The sequence below is a fragment of the Anarhichas minor genome, unplaced genomic scaffold, assembly GCF_050575085.1.
Source record: "Anarhichas minor isolate MPS153535 unplaced genomic scaffold, ASM5057508v1 ptg000014l, whole genome shotgun sequence".
Classification (NCBI taxonomy): domain Eukaryota; kingdom Metazoa; phylum Chordata; class Actinopteri; order Perciformes; family Anarhichadidae; genus Anarhichas; species Anarhichas minor.
This window is the reverse complement of record NW_027466460.1, coordinates 8,800,541-8,815,000: the sequence shown is the minus strand read 5'-3', so window position 1 is coordinate 8,815,000 and position 14,460 is coordinate 8,800,541. Positions and strand designations below refer to the sequence as shown.

Genomic DNA, 14,460 nt, shown 5'->3' with positions numbered 1-14,460 from the left:
TGAGGAGAGCTGAGAGGGGCCAGGGGCCTGGACTGGGGGGCCTCTGCCTGGACCTGCTGTCTACACAAAAGATGGGAGAAACTGCTGCTCCCTTGATGCTTGGGTATTTGAACTGACAGTGTAGTCCAGTGTTAACGCTGTGGTACAGCTCTCCATCTATACAGGCTGCACTGACTGAGAGCATGGCATATGATAGCGAGATCACAGGGTTGTGTTTCTGTCCAGTATTGGGATATTATTCCCCTTCTCCTTCTCGGTTTCACAATATCAAAGCCAGCTGGGACCTTTTTCCCGTTCACTTCATAAACAAGCATGACTGTCCCGAAGTACACGCACGGCTATTTATCATGCGAGTGAGTCAGACTGAGAGTTTCGTCATTGATCTGATTTGAAATGTTTCGGGGTGGTTCTGTGACTGTGTCAATCCACACGGAAAAAGGCAGGAATGTTGGAAGCAGGAATGTTGCTTGCTGGATTGTGGAGTAATACGACGGGTGTTCTGCCTGTGTATGTGAAAGGAGTGCAGAGCGTGAGTCACATCTGACCGAACGTAAAACGACAGGACTGGACGTCCGGTCAATGGTGAAACTCGACGTCATCTGGAATGAAAGATATCATCAACACTCACAGTTCAGTTGTTTAGATAGTCCAGTTATGAACTTCAGATTTATGTTCCTGATTAGTGATTCTTATCAATGACGGCTGTATTGCAATTTCATTACTAGCAGGCAGCAATCCCACATGTTGCGTGTGTTCACTAAAAAGGTGGAAGAAATGGTTCGATGTGTCAGATGGCATCACCAAAAGGCTGGGAACTGTGAACAACAGCAAGTCCTGCCAAACTGTGACTTTATCTCTCAACAGTAATCTTGTAATCTATTACATTTAAACCAGACTTGCTATTTTCTATCACTTCGGCCCAATTGAGCCGGCTTGAAGTTATGACCCCTTTATTCTTTAGGTCGGCAGGACCTAACATGGCTACATCAAGACAAAACTGTGTTACAGTAATAGCAGGTGAATTACAACACAATCTGAGAGGCACTGCCAAACATCTGAAACTTGTTTTTCTTTGACACAATATGTTCACAGATTAATTTTATCATTCCCCAGTCTTTGTTAAATGTTTATTTTGCCATGCTCACTTCATTTCCAAACTTCATTTTCAAATTTGGCCCTTTTGGGTAATTCACAGTAAGTTACTAACATGCCTTCAAATGGCGCTAAATCGAAACATTGTGATAACTCTTTATATAAATTGAATTAGATTTGAGGCACATTCACTGATTGACAAGGAATCTCAAAATCTGTCAAGTCACAAAGAGCATTAATTAAGGGTGCGTGCAAACAACAGACATGGCTGCTTCCATTTGTTTGGCTTAAAGACAGGAGAAAGAGAGGAAGAAAAGAGAGGGGTCCCAGGTCTCTGCATGAATACATGAAAACACATGCTTCTCTTCTCCTTCTGTAATCCACCAGGGACTCACGCCCCATTTGGTTCCCATTAGCATAGCTCTGGTCGCTCTGCCCCGTGTCAAAGCCCAGATGCACAGCTGCACAAAGGACAGGGACCTCTGGCTCTGTGACTGCCAGCCGCTGGGCTGAAAAACCAGAACTGACACGGAGGACGGGCCTTACACTGTGGGGATTTCAGAGGGAAACAGCTAGTCTAGTCTGTCGACTACAGTTCAGTACAACAGTTTTACACTGAAGCCAGCGCGCACGTGACTAATCATTGTTTATTTTGTAGCACTTTGTGAGGCAAGAAAGCTCTGTTTCAAGTCAAATCCAATGTATGAAATCAAACAAGCAACAATTAGCCCTGGCATGAGGTATTTGCTCCCCTGTATTTTGTGGCGTGCTGTGTCTGACTACAAAGACTTTCTTTATTCAGCGTGTTTTATTTGTCACCTGTTTCCAATATGAACATCGTGAAGTCCTGATCTATCTGTCGGAGCCAGGGCCTTGTTTTATGACACGCAAAGCTGCTGTGCCTCTTTTCCTACACACGTTGGCTGCACATTTCTGGCAGGAAATTGACGGCATTTCAGCAGCTAACTCATGGATGAGATAATATCTTGTGGGTGGAAGAGAGGACAAGATGCTCCCAGTGTTTTACAGTGACCCTAAGCAGAAACAAATTTAAATCTGAAGCTGCTGCTGCAAAGACGCACACATATGCGCATGTACACACAGGGTTTTCATTTAAATCTCGGCTTTGCTTAACTCACCAAACAAGAGATGTGGTCTGTGGCTGTGTGTCGAACATGGTAACGGTTTCAATTAAAGTAGGAGGAACAATACCCGACCAGCATCTAGCAGCTGTCTGGGTTGGCTTTTCCACTGCACGCTGTCAAGGGAGGATACAGAGAGGCTGAAAGGGACTAGTGGTGTTTTAGTGGTGTTTTCGGTGGCATAATGTTACAACGTCAACTTTAAAATATGACAGGGTAGTAAAACAGTTGTACAGGATAGTATTTTAGCAGCACAATCAGTTCTATGGCTTCATAGTCTCCGTCTTTGTCGACCTCTACATATGCTGCTCATTTGCATGTGATTCTGCGCCATGTTGCCATGTCTTTCCCAGTCTGTTTAAAATCCATATTGGACCCGACTACAGAAGTCCAGGCTGAATCCATCTTGTTCTGCAGCTCCTCTTTCCTGCAGCTCTTCAGTCCATCTGTCCCACTAACAGTTTTTTAATTGAGAGTCCTCCCCAGACTGATGCTGGCCATTGCTGACTGTCAGTGTTTATACAATTGGGCTGGGACAGGGACTGTGAGCCAAGCAAAACATCCATGAAACATCAAGCCTCCAGCTAAACAAAGTCCAGCAGTGAGACACACACACACTTGAGCCAGATAAGGGTAGAAAACGATGCTTTCTGAACGCAGCTAGGTTAAGCTGTTGACCATAACGCGGCAGCTGTGTGAGAGTGTTTACTGTTGTCGAGCTCTAATCACTACAGCACTGTGGGATTTTCTTCACTCGCTAACAACTTTCACTGTCTAGCTGCTCATTTTTCTGGAGATTTACGAAGTCACACACACTCGCTCACACACACCCCTCTGTCCTATTCCTCACCGTTTTCCTCTTTCGTTGGAAGCCAAAGAGGAAACCCTGGCGAGACGCTAGCACAGTGACTAATGCTGTGTATCTGGCCGGGCCTCAGATAACATAGCCTCCTCCCCTGCTTGCTGTGACAAATATGTGCGAGTGTAGCGGTGGGATCCGGGCCCAAGCATGTCCCTGACCCGGCTCAGGCCAGACACAGGTTAAACCACGGCCAAACGCAGCCCAGATCCAAGCTGGCAACAGAAGCAGAGCAGTTTTGAGTACGTGAGAACCATGAGAAGAAGTCTTGATGATGATTCCGTCTTACTTGTTTCCTCTGACAAGCCACACACGCAGGCAAACTCACATCCTTGATGATGTTGCTTTTGATGGCCATCTTTGACACATCCGTCTGCTGCCTCTCTTAAAAAAAACGTCTGTAATCAGTCTGTAATATTTCATCTTATTGCGTATGATCAATTCTGATGCCGTCATATCACAAACATTTCCCATGTTGCGCTTCTCTTACAAGTTCCTCACTGAACGTGGAACAGTGCGCAAATGAATCCCAAGAAAATAACAGGCAGAGTACGTCCTCTCCCTTCCCTTTTCTCCCGTCAGTGCCTCTTCAGTTGAGGGGGCTTGCTGCTTTAATGCTCCTTAATGCTGCTGTCTGCTTAATGGGCCAGATATGAGAGGTGCTGCTAGCCAGCGTAATAAGTCAGTGATTAGAGGGCGCCTTGTCACAGCAGCAGCCGCGCAGACAGTGGCACGCTCTAATTGCCGTATTAGACGCCCCTTAACTATCTTGTCAGCTGTCAGACCCGAGCTCATAAACAGCAGAGGTGCATTTGATATTTCCAATTGTTTATTTCCATCTGCTGCCGCAGAGAGAGGTAATTAGAATAGGGTTGTGTTCACCGTGCTAAATTTGGGTACTCCATAATAGAGTTTGCAAAAATCTTTATACAAGAAGAGTTCTATAAAGGGGAAATCCGTCTGTGGCAAAATTTCTGGTATGGAATCGCAACTAATAAAAATGAATTGACTAATTATTTTAGTTCTTAGCGTTATTGAAGGTTTCTAGAGAGCAGTGCAGCAGCAGTTTCCTGACCATTTAAGTTAAATTTAAGTAAAATACATTATAGATGCATCCAAAACCACAATTAAGATCTGGTGACAAGATAGGCTACGTTGTGGGTATATTACATGGTGACAACATGTAGTAGGAAACTGCATTTGAATGTGAAGAACAGTATAATAAAACAGCTTTCTGAGTGCAGCCTGTATCGGAAGGGTCACAGGTTTGAGCCATGCCTGGTCAATGAATGTCTGCTACATAAGTGTCCTTGAGTTGAACGCTGAACTCACTTATTGCACGTAGCTCTGGATAAGAACGTCGGCTCAGGTCATAATGTATGTACACTCAAACTGACACATGGCGTGTAATCCTCACACACGGCGAGGATTGCCGTGCGTGCACCTGGAGAGCTTAAAAATGGTGTAAAATCAAATAATATCAGCCTCCTGTCTCATCCGGTGTCAAACAGTGAGGTGACATGGTTAGAAGTGGGGTAATTTTGTGTTTAATCTCGGATTAGCCCATGTTCGCTTTGACACCTCCAGTTACTAATCTGGTTTACGACACCTTAGGGCGAGCTGAGTTAGTTTATGGTCCCTTAGTAGATTATGAGTGAGCTGGGTTTTATATCCTGAATTACAGGATATTGGTCTAATCCACAGACTAGATAAGGCTATTTCCTGCTGCTGAACACCAGAATGTGCTCTCGGGTCAATACTGGTGCACATAAGGAAAGAGCACGAATATTCTGTCACCTCTAATCGTGCCTTGACCTCAGCTGTGTGACGTAAAGGCTGATCTGTTGCTGCGGATCCTTTTCTATCTGGAAGTGCTGATCGACTGTTTCAGACATTGTGAAATATAGGTTGCTGGCGCAGACATGGACTCCAACCTACGATCCTCCGTGTGCACGTCTGTGTCACATTATTGTCACGCCGTTGCCTTATAAGACTAACAGCCAGACAATACGTGATAGCATATTTAGTACGGATTGTAAATTCATAAAGTGTCATGCTCTTATAAGTAGCTTTGGTGTGAGGACAAGCACCTTGACATGGACCTCTACGAGTAGTGCCGTCGCATAAAAATATGACAAGTTTCCTCAGTACTGGATTATTAGGATTTTCCTGTGAAAATAAATAGGCAACCACTCACAGCAGTCACCTTGTACACTACACCCTAACTTCCTGCCTCAAGCATTCCTACAATTTTTACTCTGTAATTTTAGTGATTTCTTTCCTTTACAGCCTAAATAACTAACACCCCTAAGTCATTCGCCACTGACTCAACAACATATGTGCCAAATGTAAAATACATTATCCTTATCGAGTGGAATTGCTGTTTATTATAGCAAGCTATTATATTTCATTTTAACATCAGCAGCCAACACACTTGCAGCACATGTTTAACAAGGACATACAGTATTTGATTTTAAAAAGAGAGACGTGCTTTACGAGTGAAACGGGTCCAATATTTCTTCTCCATAAGCAAGGTTTGCTGCACAGATCCTCCTGCATCTGCAGATTCCCTTTGAGGCAGTTTAGGTTTTGCAGGAGTGTGACCATCTTTATCCATCAATTCATCTTGATAATGTAAAAAAAAAAAAGTCTGATAAACAAAGGGCTGCCAGTGCTTATTAAGATTCATGTTTCTAATTCCTTTTTCTCTTTTGACTCCTTTTATTCTGTCTTCTTGTTTCTCCATGTCAGTGTCAAATTTACGGCTTGCAGCTGCAGCACTTGTGATGATAGAGCTGTATTCATTTGTGTGGATTTCTGTATATATACCGTACATTTTCTCCCTGCTATACAATCTCTTTATTGTTTGAAGAAGGTGAAACATCATCTCGGTGCAAAAAAGCACCTGGATTTCTGTTCGAGTTTTTAACAGCCCTTGATGAAGGCTTAGGCAGACGATGCATTGTGCTGTACCGAGTTGCCCTCGTCAAGTCTGGACACTTAACCTCTCACTACTAAAAGCTTCCCGGGGTCAGACTAAGTGCAGCTCCAGTGTTGAGTAATGGAGCCTCAGTCAAAACAAGTTAAATTTCTGCGTTTTTAGGAGGGGAAGTCCTTTGTCGGTTCTCATGAACTCTGGGAAATTACAGTATGGAGCAGCACATTCATGCATTGGAATGAATTAGTAGTTGGGAAATCTGTTGGCTGCAACTGCTGATGTGTTTTCTTTATCACAATTGTCACATTTTTAAGGAAGTGTGATCATTTGTCCCTGTGCTTCTTTTTTTTTGTATTTACGACTGTTAGCTGACAACCGCTCATTCTCAGTCCTTGCTTTATCATCTCTCCTCTGTACTTGAGCTGTGATTGATGTGGATTTGTCTGTTTCCGTCTCTGCAGGCCATTCGCTGCACACTGGTGAACTGCACATGTGAGTGTTTCCAGCCAGGGAAGATTCACCTACGAACATGTGACCAGTGCAAACATGGCTGGGTAGCTCACGGTGAGTCAATTCTTTGTTAGGGTGGCAGGTTTATCTGAATATGGTTTCATTAAAAATAAACTGAATTTACTTAAATTACAACACATGTATCTCAAATGTTTTGTGTCATTTTGTATTTACTGCAGACAGTATAGCGTCTCTCTGTCTGTGGTTGTGAATGTACTAAAATCCAAATGTTTTTACTCATTTTCCGTAGTAGAAGAAACTTTGCTTTCATTGTCTTGTTTTTGCACCTTTTTGCCAAAAAAACAACAACTAAAAAACAAAAAAAAAAAACAACCACGAGACAGATAGAGAAGCGAGAGACCACACCTCGTGAGTTTTTCACGCGGGTGTAAGAAAAAGGGAGAGGAGGCAAGAAAGTACAAAGAGAAGGAGGAGGGTGAAAAAGAAAACACCTGTTTGGCCTGCGTCTGCACGAGAGTGAGCCATGGGCCCTTCAGCGGATCGCACAAGACCCCATTGACTACTTTTTAATCTCTCCCTCTGAACTGTCAGGCGCCCATCTCTCCTCTCCCCCACTTTTCATTTCATGTCGGCATTGGCAGGGACTCTGACAAGTAGTTCTTCATTTTTTATTATGTTCGTGTCTGGCTGCGCTGTGTTGTCAGGCAAAGCACTCGTCAGCAGGAAAAAGCCGTCCCAGGATCAGAGAGAGACCCAACCAGGTGTCACCCAGACAGACGGTGGGGGGGGAGGTATGAGGGAAGGGGAGAGAGAGGGATTGAGACAGAGAGGAAGAAAGAGAGAGTCGACCAGGTGTCGCGCAGACAGCCGGAGAGGAGAAAGAGGTGACTGAGGTTGCGATACAGGGGGCGATAACAAAACCTGACATGCACTCACGATTAAGCTTTACGAATGACTTTTTTTGAACCTTTGACTTCATTGTGCCCCCACTTCTGAAACCAGACCTACTTCCTTGAATTCATAGTACGTAAACCATTTGAGCACACACCTGATTAGAAATAAATAAATAGGATAAAACAAGTGCAGCAACAAGAAATGCAAGTCCAGCCACAAACAGAGAGGAATAAGATTTAAAACAGTTTGGCTGTAATGGAGGTTGGAAGCGAATAGAAAGGGAGATGTAAGAGCAGCATGAATGTAAAAGAGAAAGAGATTAGATTCGATAAAAAGAATGGCAGATAATTACATTAGTGTCATTGCTTTTATCTGATTGATATGTTCTTATCAGCTCGTGCTGACCGCGCAGTAGCCCCCGAAAGAAGATTTGAGATGAGAAGGAAACTTGATCGTCATTGACCGTGCCCGTCTGCCTGTGTGTGAGTTTCCTTTTTTTTTTTTTTTTTTTGGTTTCTCATCTTGTCACCCGGTGATTCACGCAGCTCTGGACAAGCTCAGCACCCAGCACCTGTACCACCCGACCCAGGTGGAGATCGTTCAGTCCAATGTGGTGTTCGACATCAGCAGCCTGATGCTGTACGGCACCCAGGCCGTACCCGTCAGGCTCAAGATCCTTCTAGACCGCCTCTTCTCCGTGCTGAAGCAGGAAGAGGTGCTGCACATCCTGCACGGCCTGGGCTGGACCCTCCGAGACTACGTCAGGGGCTACATACTGCAGGTCAGTGACCAACACGCATGCTACACGTGTAAAGCATCATATAGGTTTAGTTTGAATGTTATATGTTATAAATATTAGCGGTACATCCTCTATACTTAAGCACAAATGCATCCCTGCCCATGCTTTTATTTGCTGGCAATTTGCGATGTTTTTTGAAAGTGGGAATAATGTACGCAGTGATCACTACCATTACTTCTCACCAAGTGCATCTACAAATTTCTCCAGCACTGCAGTTATTTTGAGAGGTATTGATCACAAGCACAATAGTGACAATCTAAGCCACTTCAGTCCCATTGCCCATCCATTTTCCTCACATTTTCCCTGCTTTTACTTCTACTTCAGTCTGCCCTGCCCTGTAAACACTATGCCCCTCCGCTGGGAAAGGAATAAAAAAAAAATAGAATAAAGAGGAGAAAAAATGTCATGCCAGCAAACTATAAAACCACTGTAGTGCGTTTCCTCTCTCCATCTATCCTTCCCTCCAACACTCCCTCCCATATAATTGCAGTCAGACACATTTCTCAATCAAAGGTACGGAGGTTTTGGTGTTGAAACCCAAACCAAAGTGTTCCTGAATGAATTAGTTAAGAGCAAGTGAACATGTGCATGTGGTTAGTGTGTGTGCGCGTGTGTGTGTGTACACGTGTGTGTCTGTTGTGTGCACATGTGCTTATCTGTATGCGTACATGGTTTAGTCTTCCAAGAGTGTAAGTGGAACAGCATGGTGAGGAGAGGGTGGTTTGTATGTGGAAACAGCTTCTGTGAGTAAAGCGCTCGCAGACCCAGTCGCGCACGCACACACACACACACACACACACACACACACACACACACACACACACACACACACACACACAAAATAAACAATAGCAGCCCAGCCGTTATATGGAACTACATTTATATAGAAAATATGGTTTGCCATTTGAGATTACAATTTACAGTTAATAAAAACAATTGTGAGTAAAAACACATTTAAAAATTATAAATATCAGAAAATCTGGTAAATTAAAGAAATATAATATAATAATCCCATTTTTACATTCAAATTGCATTTGCTTATTTTTCCTAATTGAAACGAAAAACTATTTAATTATCAATAAAACCGTTCAGAATCTTTTTGCCTAATTGACTGATGGTTTGGTCTTTCAAATGTCTGAACCCAAGATGATCCTCAAATGTGTTGTGAATCTAAAACCCCAAAATATTAAATTTGAAATAATATGAAACACAGACAAGCAGCAAATCTGCTTAGAATATTTAATACTAAAATAACAGTCAATCATCTAAATTCTTGCTGGTTAATCACTGTTGACTAACTAATTAATCGACTAACAGTTTCCGCTCTAAAAAAAAAATGAATTTCAATATTTCCCCCGTTACTAAACTAAACTAGACTAAACATAACTCAGAGTGATACGGCCTTGTATTGAGCAACCATCGGAGCACTGTGGTTCTCACAGTCGTAGCCTCTGACTTTATATCAGCTGGCTCTAATAGTCAGCTGGTGGGAGCATCGTTGCTCAACTGCTCAGCCTCATGTCACGCTACTGGCTAAATCCTCTAGATCTCCTCAGAAGGGCTTCAAAGGGGCCGCTTGCCGGCGAGAAGTCACTTAAGGACAGTAAGTAGTCATTGTACGGCCCTATTAGCCTGTAAGTAGCTATGAAATTCAATCATCTTCCTCGAGACTCCGGCCAACGCTTTATGTCAGGGGTTTGCCCCCCCCCACCACCATGCCGCGTTAAAAGAGAGATGGAATGAGTAGAACACTATTTCAGACGACAGATACTACGTTGTCTTTTTGATTTTGACGTCAGGGGGACATCATTTGATGATAAATTATTTTACTGTGATCCTAGCGGTTAAAAAACTCTCACCGATTTAGAATTTGAATAAAAATGTTTTGGTATTTTAATTGATATTGTAATGAGAAATGCTATAAATCACTATAATTATACATCAAATACAGCACCTATTTCTAAATTATATTCAAAAGAAGCCTCACTTACAACACATTTCACTTTTTCTCTTTGTCCAACCCCCTTTATTTCTACTATGTCATAATGTGTCACAATAAGTTTAGATTGAGAAAGGAATGTGTGTGTTTGGTGCATTGCGTTTGCTGGGTGTCAGTGTGTTTGGGTGTCAGTGATGCGCCAGAGAACTCAGGACATCGAGCTGACAGAGTTTACCTGCAGCTCCTCTGATGCCTGACCACCTGAATGTATGCAGCGCAGGAAGAAGGGGGAAAAAAAGCACACTTATATTCGACCAATCAAACAGAGAAAACCCCCGGAAAACACAGACACAGCTCGGCATCAGTATTCTGCCTTCAGACCAACACATGATTTAAATAGCTGGCAGGCCTACGGAGTAGTCATATTAGAAAAGAGAAGGCCTCATTGCTCAAAATCACGTGTTACACCCCCTTCATGACGCCGTTCTACTCTTAGTGCTTTCGTTTAGGGAAGTGAATGCCAGTGTTTGTGGCACCCACTGATGGTCAGCCTACGTCTTCTTATCTTCATTTATATTCTTCAAGTGTAAATCACACAGCTGCGCAAAAAACAACTTTGTCTTTAGTGTTCACAGTGATTTTGGTGCTTCCCTCTACGGTTGCCACGGTATGTGCTTCCTCCACCTGGACACTGCTGAGCAGGATTACATCACCAAAAACTGTTTTCTCCCGATGAGGATCTTTAGGATATCTCCACACAACACTCGCATATCTCCTTCTCATCACACACAGCATGAGTGAGCGAAACACTCATGTACTTTACGTATACATTGATGTACAACTCTAGCCAACCACTCGTGTTTTGCTCATTCATATCAGAAGCATCAGTGCTGTCTCATCGCCACCCTGCGTACCATCGCACTATCATCATTACTTTAGTTTACCTGCAGAATAAACTCTCAACAGTAACGTAATACTACAAAGATGTCGCCTTAGCCTTTAAGTTTTGATTTACAGAAGGAATTAATTCATGTCAACCTCTGAGATACACTTTGCCCTCTTCCGTCCTCACTGCCATTCACTGCATGTCATTCGCAAACACATTGTAGAGGTGTGACTAAATATGCGTACACTGTGCAATTTATCTTTGTAATAGGCTCCTTTAACTAAAGAAATGAATCAATATTATTAAACATGAAATGGCTTATCAAGCGGTTGGAATTTTGATTTGTAAAGGAGAGGAATTATACATGACGTCAATAACCATTACAATGAATGATTGTCTTTCTCTCCCTCTCCTGTCCTTCTGTAAACCGTTTGAAGCCTGACCTTCAGTCCACAAACTGCTCTCTCATCGTATTAACACACTTGTACACCAGCAAATCCATACAGACAGTTTCTGAAGTATTAAACATAAACAAATGTACGCACGCAGGTTTGTTTACCCGACCACGCATCTGCACAATAATACAACGTGTCCAGCTGTATCTAAGTTCCTAATAAACAACTAAACTCCCTCCTGTCATCACATTCTCAAGAGTTTAAAAGTTATTTAATGACCTTTGCAATGTCCGTTACCATGGCAGTAGTAGTCTCGTGTTCTGTGAAATATTCTGAAAACTCACGCAGCCAACTTTACTTTGTAAAAATACATGGTTTTGCTGGTTGGATAACGTTTGTTAACAAAGTGGGATCTGACTGCATACACATCTACATTAACATATACCGTATTTTCCGCACTATAAAGCGCACCGGATTATAAGGCGCACCTTCAATGAATGGCCTATTTTAGAACTGTTTTTATATATAGGGCGCACCGGATTATAAGGCGCATAGAATAGAATAGCGTCGTAAGCGTGTCTCTTGAAAGGTGCCATTTTGGGGTCTTTATACACACAAGTGGTGTTGGACTAGGAGTAAGCACAGTACCGGTGTTTACCGCGGTGCGGCTTTGTAGTTTACCAGTCGTACTGAAACATTTTGACAGAGCGCCGTGTACAACCAGTATGGATCAACCAATTAATCAATTGATCCATATATAAGGCGCTCCGGATTACAAGGCGCACTGTCGTTTTTTGAGAAAATTAAAGGCTTTTAAGTGCGCCTTATAGTGCGGAAAATACGGTACTTAAATAGTATTGAATCTGTACATATGGTAAATGGACTTGCATTTATATATAGCCTTTCTAGTCTTCCGACCACTCAAATCACTCTACACTACATGTTAACATCCACACACGCATGCAGACACGGATGATACAAGGTACCAGCTGTCCATCAGGATGTAAACTAATGCTTATTTACACACACTGATGGCACGGCCTTCAGGAGCAATTTGGGGTTTAATATCTTGCCCTATATAGTCTGCCTGAAAACAAAACTAAACAAAAAGGAACAGAACAGGCGTTAGCATTTGGCTCTTGACAGAAAATTACCTTGAAATATAATTTACAAAGTACAATATGTACAAAGTAAAACGGCCTTGCTTTAAGGCTTAAGACTATGTATTTTCCACATTATCTAAAGGCTTTGAAAGGGTTGTGTGAGTCTGAGAGGCCAGAGAATTATCTCAACTAGAGTCGTCTGAAAAAACGTGAAAAAATGACAGAAAGTTACGTGCGTGATATTTTATTCTACCGTCTTCACTGCATTATGTCTCTGCTATTTCACCCCCTGTCCCCCTGGCTGAAGTTCAATCCAAGGCATTATGTGAACGACACAGACACATTTATTTGTTGCCAGAATTCTTTGCCCTTCACTTTGTCAGGACTTTCACCTTCTCCACTCCTCGGCCCTTCATCCTTTTCTCCCTCCCTCCCTCTACTCATCCCTCTCTCCTCTCCCGTGGTTGTTTCCAGACAGACCCACAGCCAATGTGCACCAGATGCCCTCCCACCTCCGCAGCCTGTCACTGCTCTGTTCAATACAGACAGATGGAATTGCTATCAGTACTGGCTTCTCTCTCTCTCTGTCTCCCACACTCCACACTGTCTATTTTGCCTTCCTCTTTCTTATCCCTTACCAAGTGAAAAATAAGTAGAGAGAGAGAGAATGAGTGGAAAGAGAAGGAGAAGAGAGACGCAGCCTTTTCAGCCAACATATGGACCAAAGCCCTGGGTTTTCCTGAGCGACATTCTCAGTAATGTTCTGTCCTTGTAGAACATTGGGCTGCCTCCACTTTTATGAGATGTGGTTTTCCTGACTCCACACGGCTTCCAGGAGACCCAGATGGAACCGCTAACAACCCCCACCGCCGCCGCCGCGCGCACACACACACACACACACACACACTGTACTCACACAAACGGTCTTAACCGTAATTGCACACACACTCGGAGGAAGGCTTATTCAAACTATCAGGCGCGCGCGCACACACACACAGCCACAAAATCACGCTCGTCTAACATGGGCTTTGTTTCAGTGGCAGATGCCTGTGCATGAGGGTGTGTTTAAAGTCATTAACACGGCAAAATAATCTCCTTACATTCCTGTTATCTACTTATTGGGTAAATATATTGTTTTCTCCAACGAGCATGAACATTGGTGGTAGTGTTGGAGAGCTATAGGGGGGGGCTGTGCTGTTATAAAAAAAACAAAAAAACATGTGACTATAATGTTGTACATGTGTACTTACACATGTGTAATATGAGATGTAATTACATGGATTAGGGTGCAACAGCGTTTGTGTAAGACAGGAAACCATTTCCAGTTGCAGGTGGGTCCTGAGGCCTTAGTGAAGGTACCACTAGGCTTCTCTACAATGGTTTAGAAAGGTATTTATTGAGTTAGAGTCACATTTCAACATTTCTGTCTTTTTCTTCCCCCTCGTTGCACTCCCCCTCTACATTTTCTGTCTCTCACTCTGTCAACTGCGAAGGGCACCATATCTCTTGATCCTCCCCTGAGAAACTTCCATTTTAGGTAGTCAGGTTCTGTGCAGCAACATTTTTTGGACACAATCCCCTTCTCCAATCTCCTCCATACGGCACACTTGTAACCCCTATTTTCCTTCTGTCCTCCTCTCCACCCTCCATCACCTCCCAGTGCCTCCCCTTCTCTCAGAACCTGTTTTCTGTTATCACTACTTAATGCCTCACCCTGGGAGATGGACGGGGGAGAAAGCATTCTCCTAAGGTGGAAATTCTTGCGTTCATATGGTTATGATTTGGTGGGGAGGTCAGGCTCGATCTTTGCTGGAAGGCTTACGGTTGGCTCTGTGCTGGCCGTGCTGGGCTCCAAGCACTTCAAAGAGGGCCGGTGGACTGAATCAAGGTGATTCTTACCGCCCTGCGCACGCACGCACGCACGCACACACACACACACACA

At 43.3% G+C, this 14,460-nt stretch overlaps 1 protein-coding gene across 2 annotated transcripts in view; it reads left to right on the top strand.

Annotated features, from left to right (window-relative positions):
• Positions 1–14,460, top strand: part of bnc2 (basonuclin zinc finger protein 2) — an 88,364-nt gene that overhangs the window by 41,001 nt on the left and 32,903 nt on the right. For both annotated transcript variants that reach the window (XM_076091347.1, XM_076091348.1), the window contains exons 2-3: positions 6,493–6,595; positions 7,942–8,177. In XM_076091347.1, coding sequence (XP_075947462.1) covers positions 6,493–6,595; positions 7,942–8,177 — 339 coding nt within the window. The remainder of the gene's footprint in view (positions 1–6,492; positions 6,596–7,941; positions 8,178–14,460) is intronic.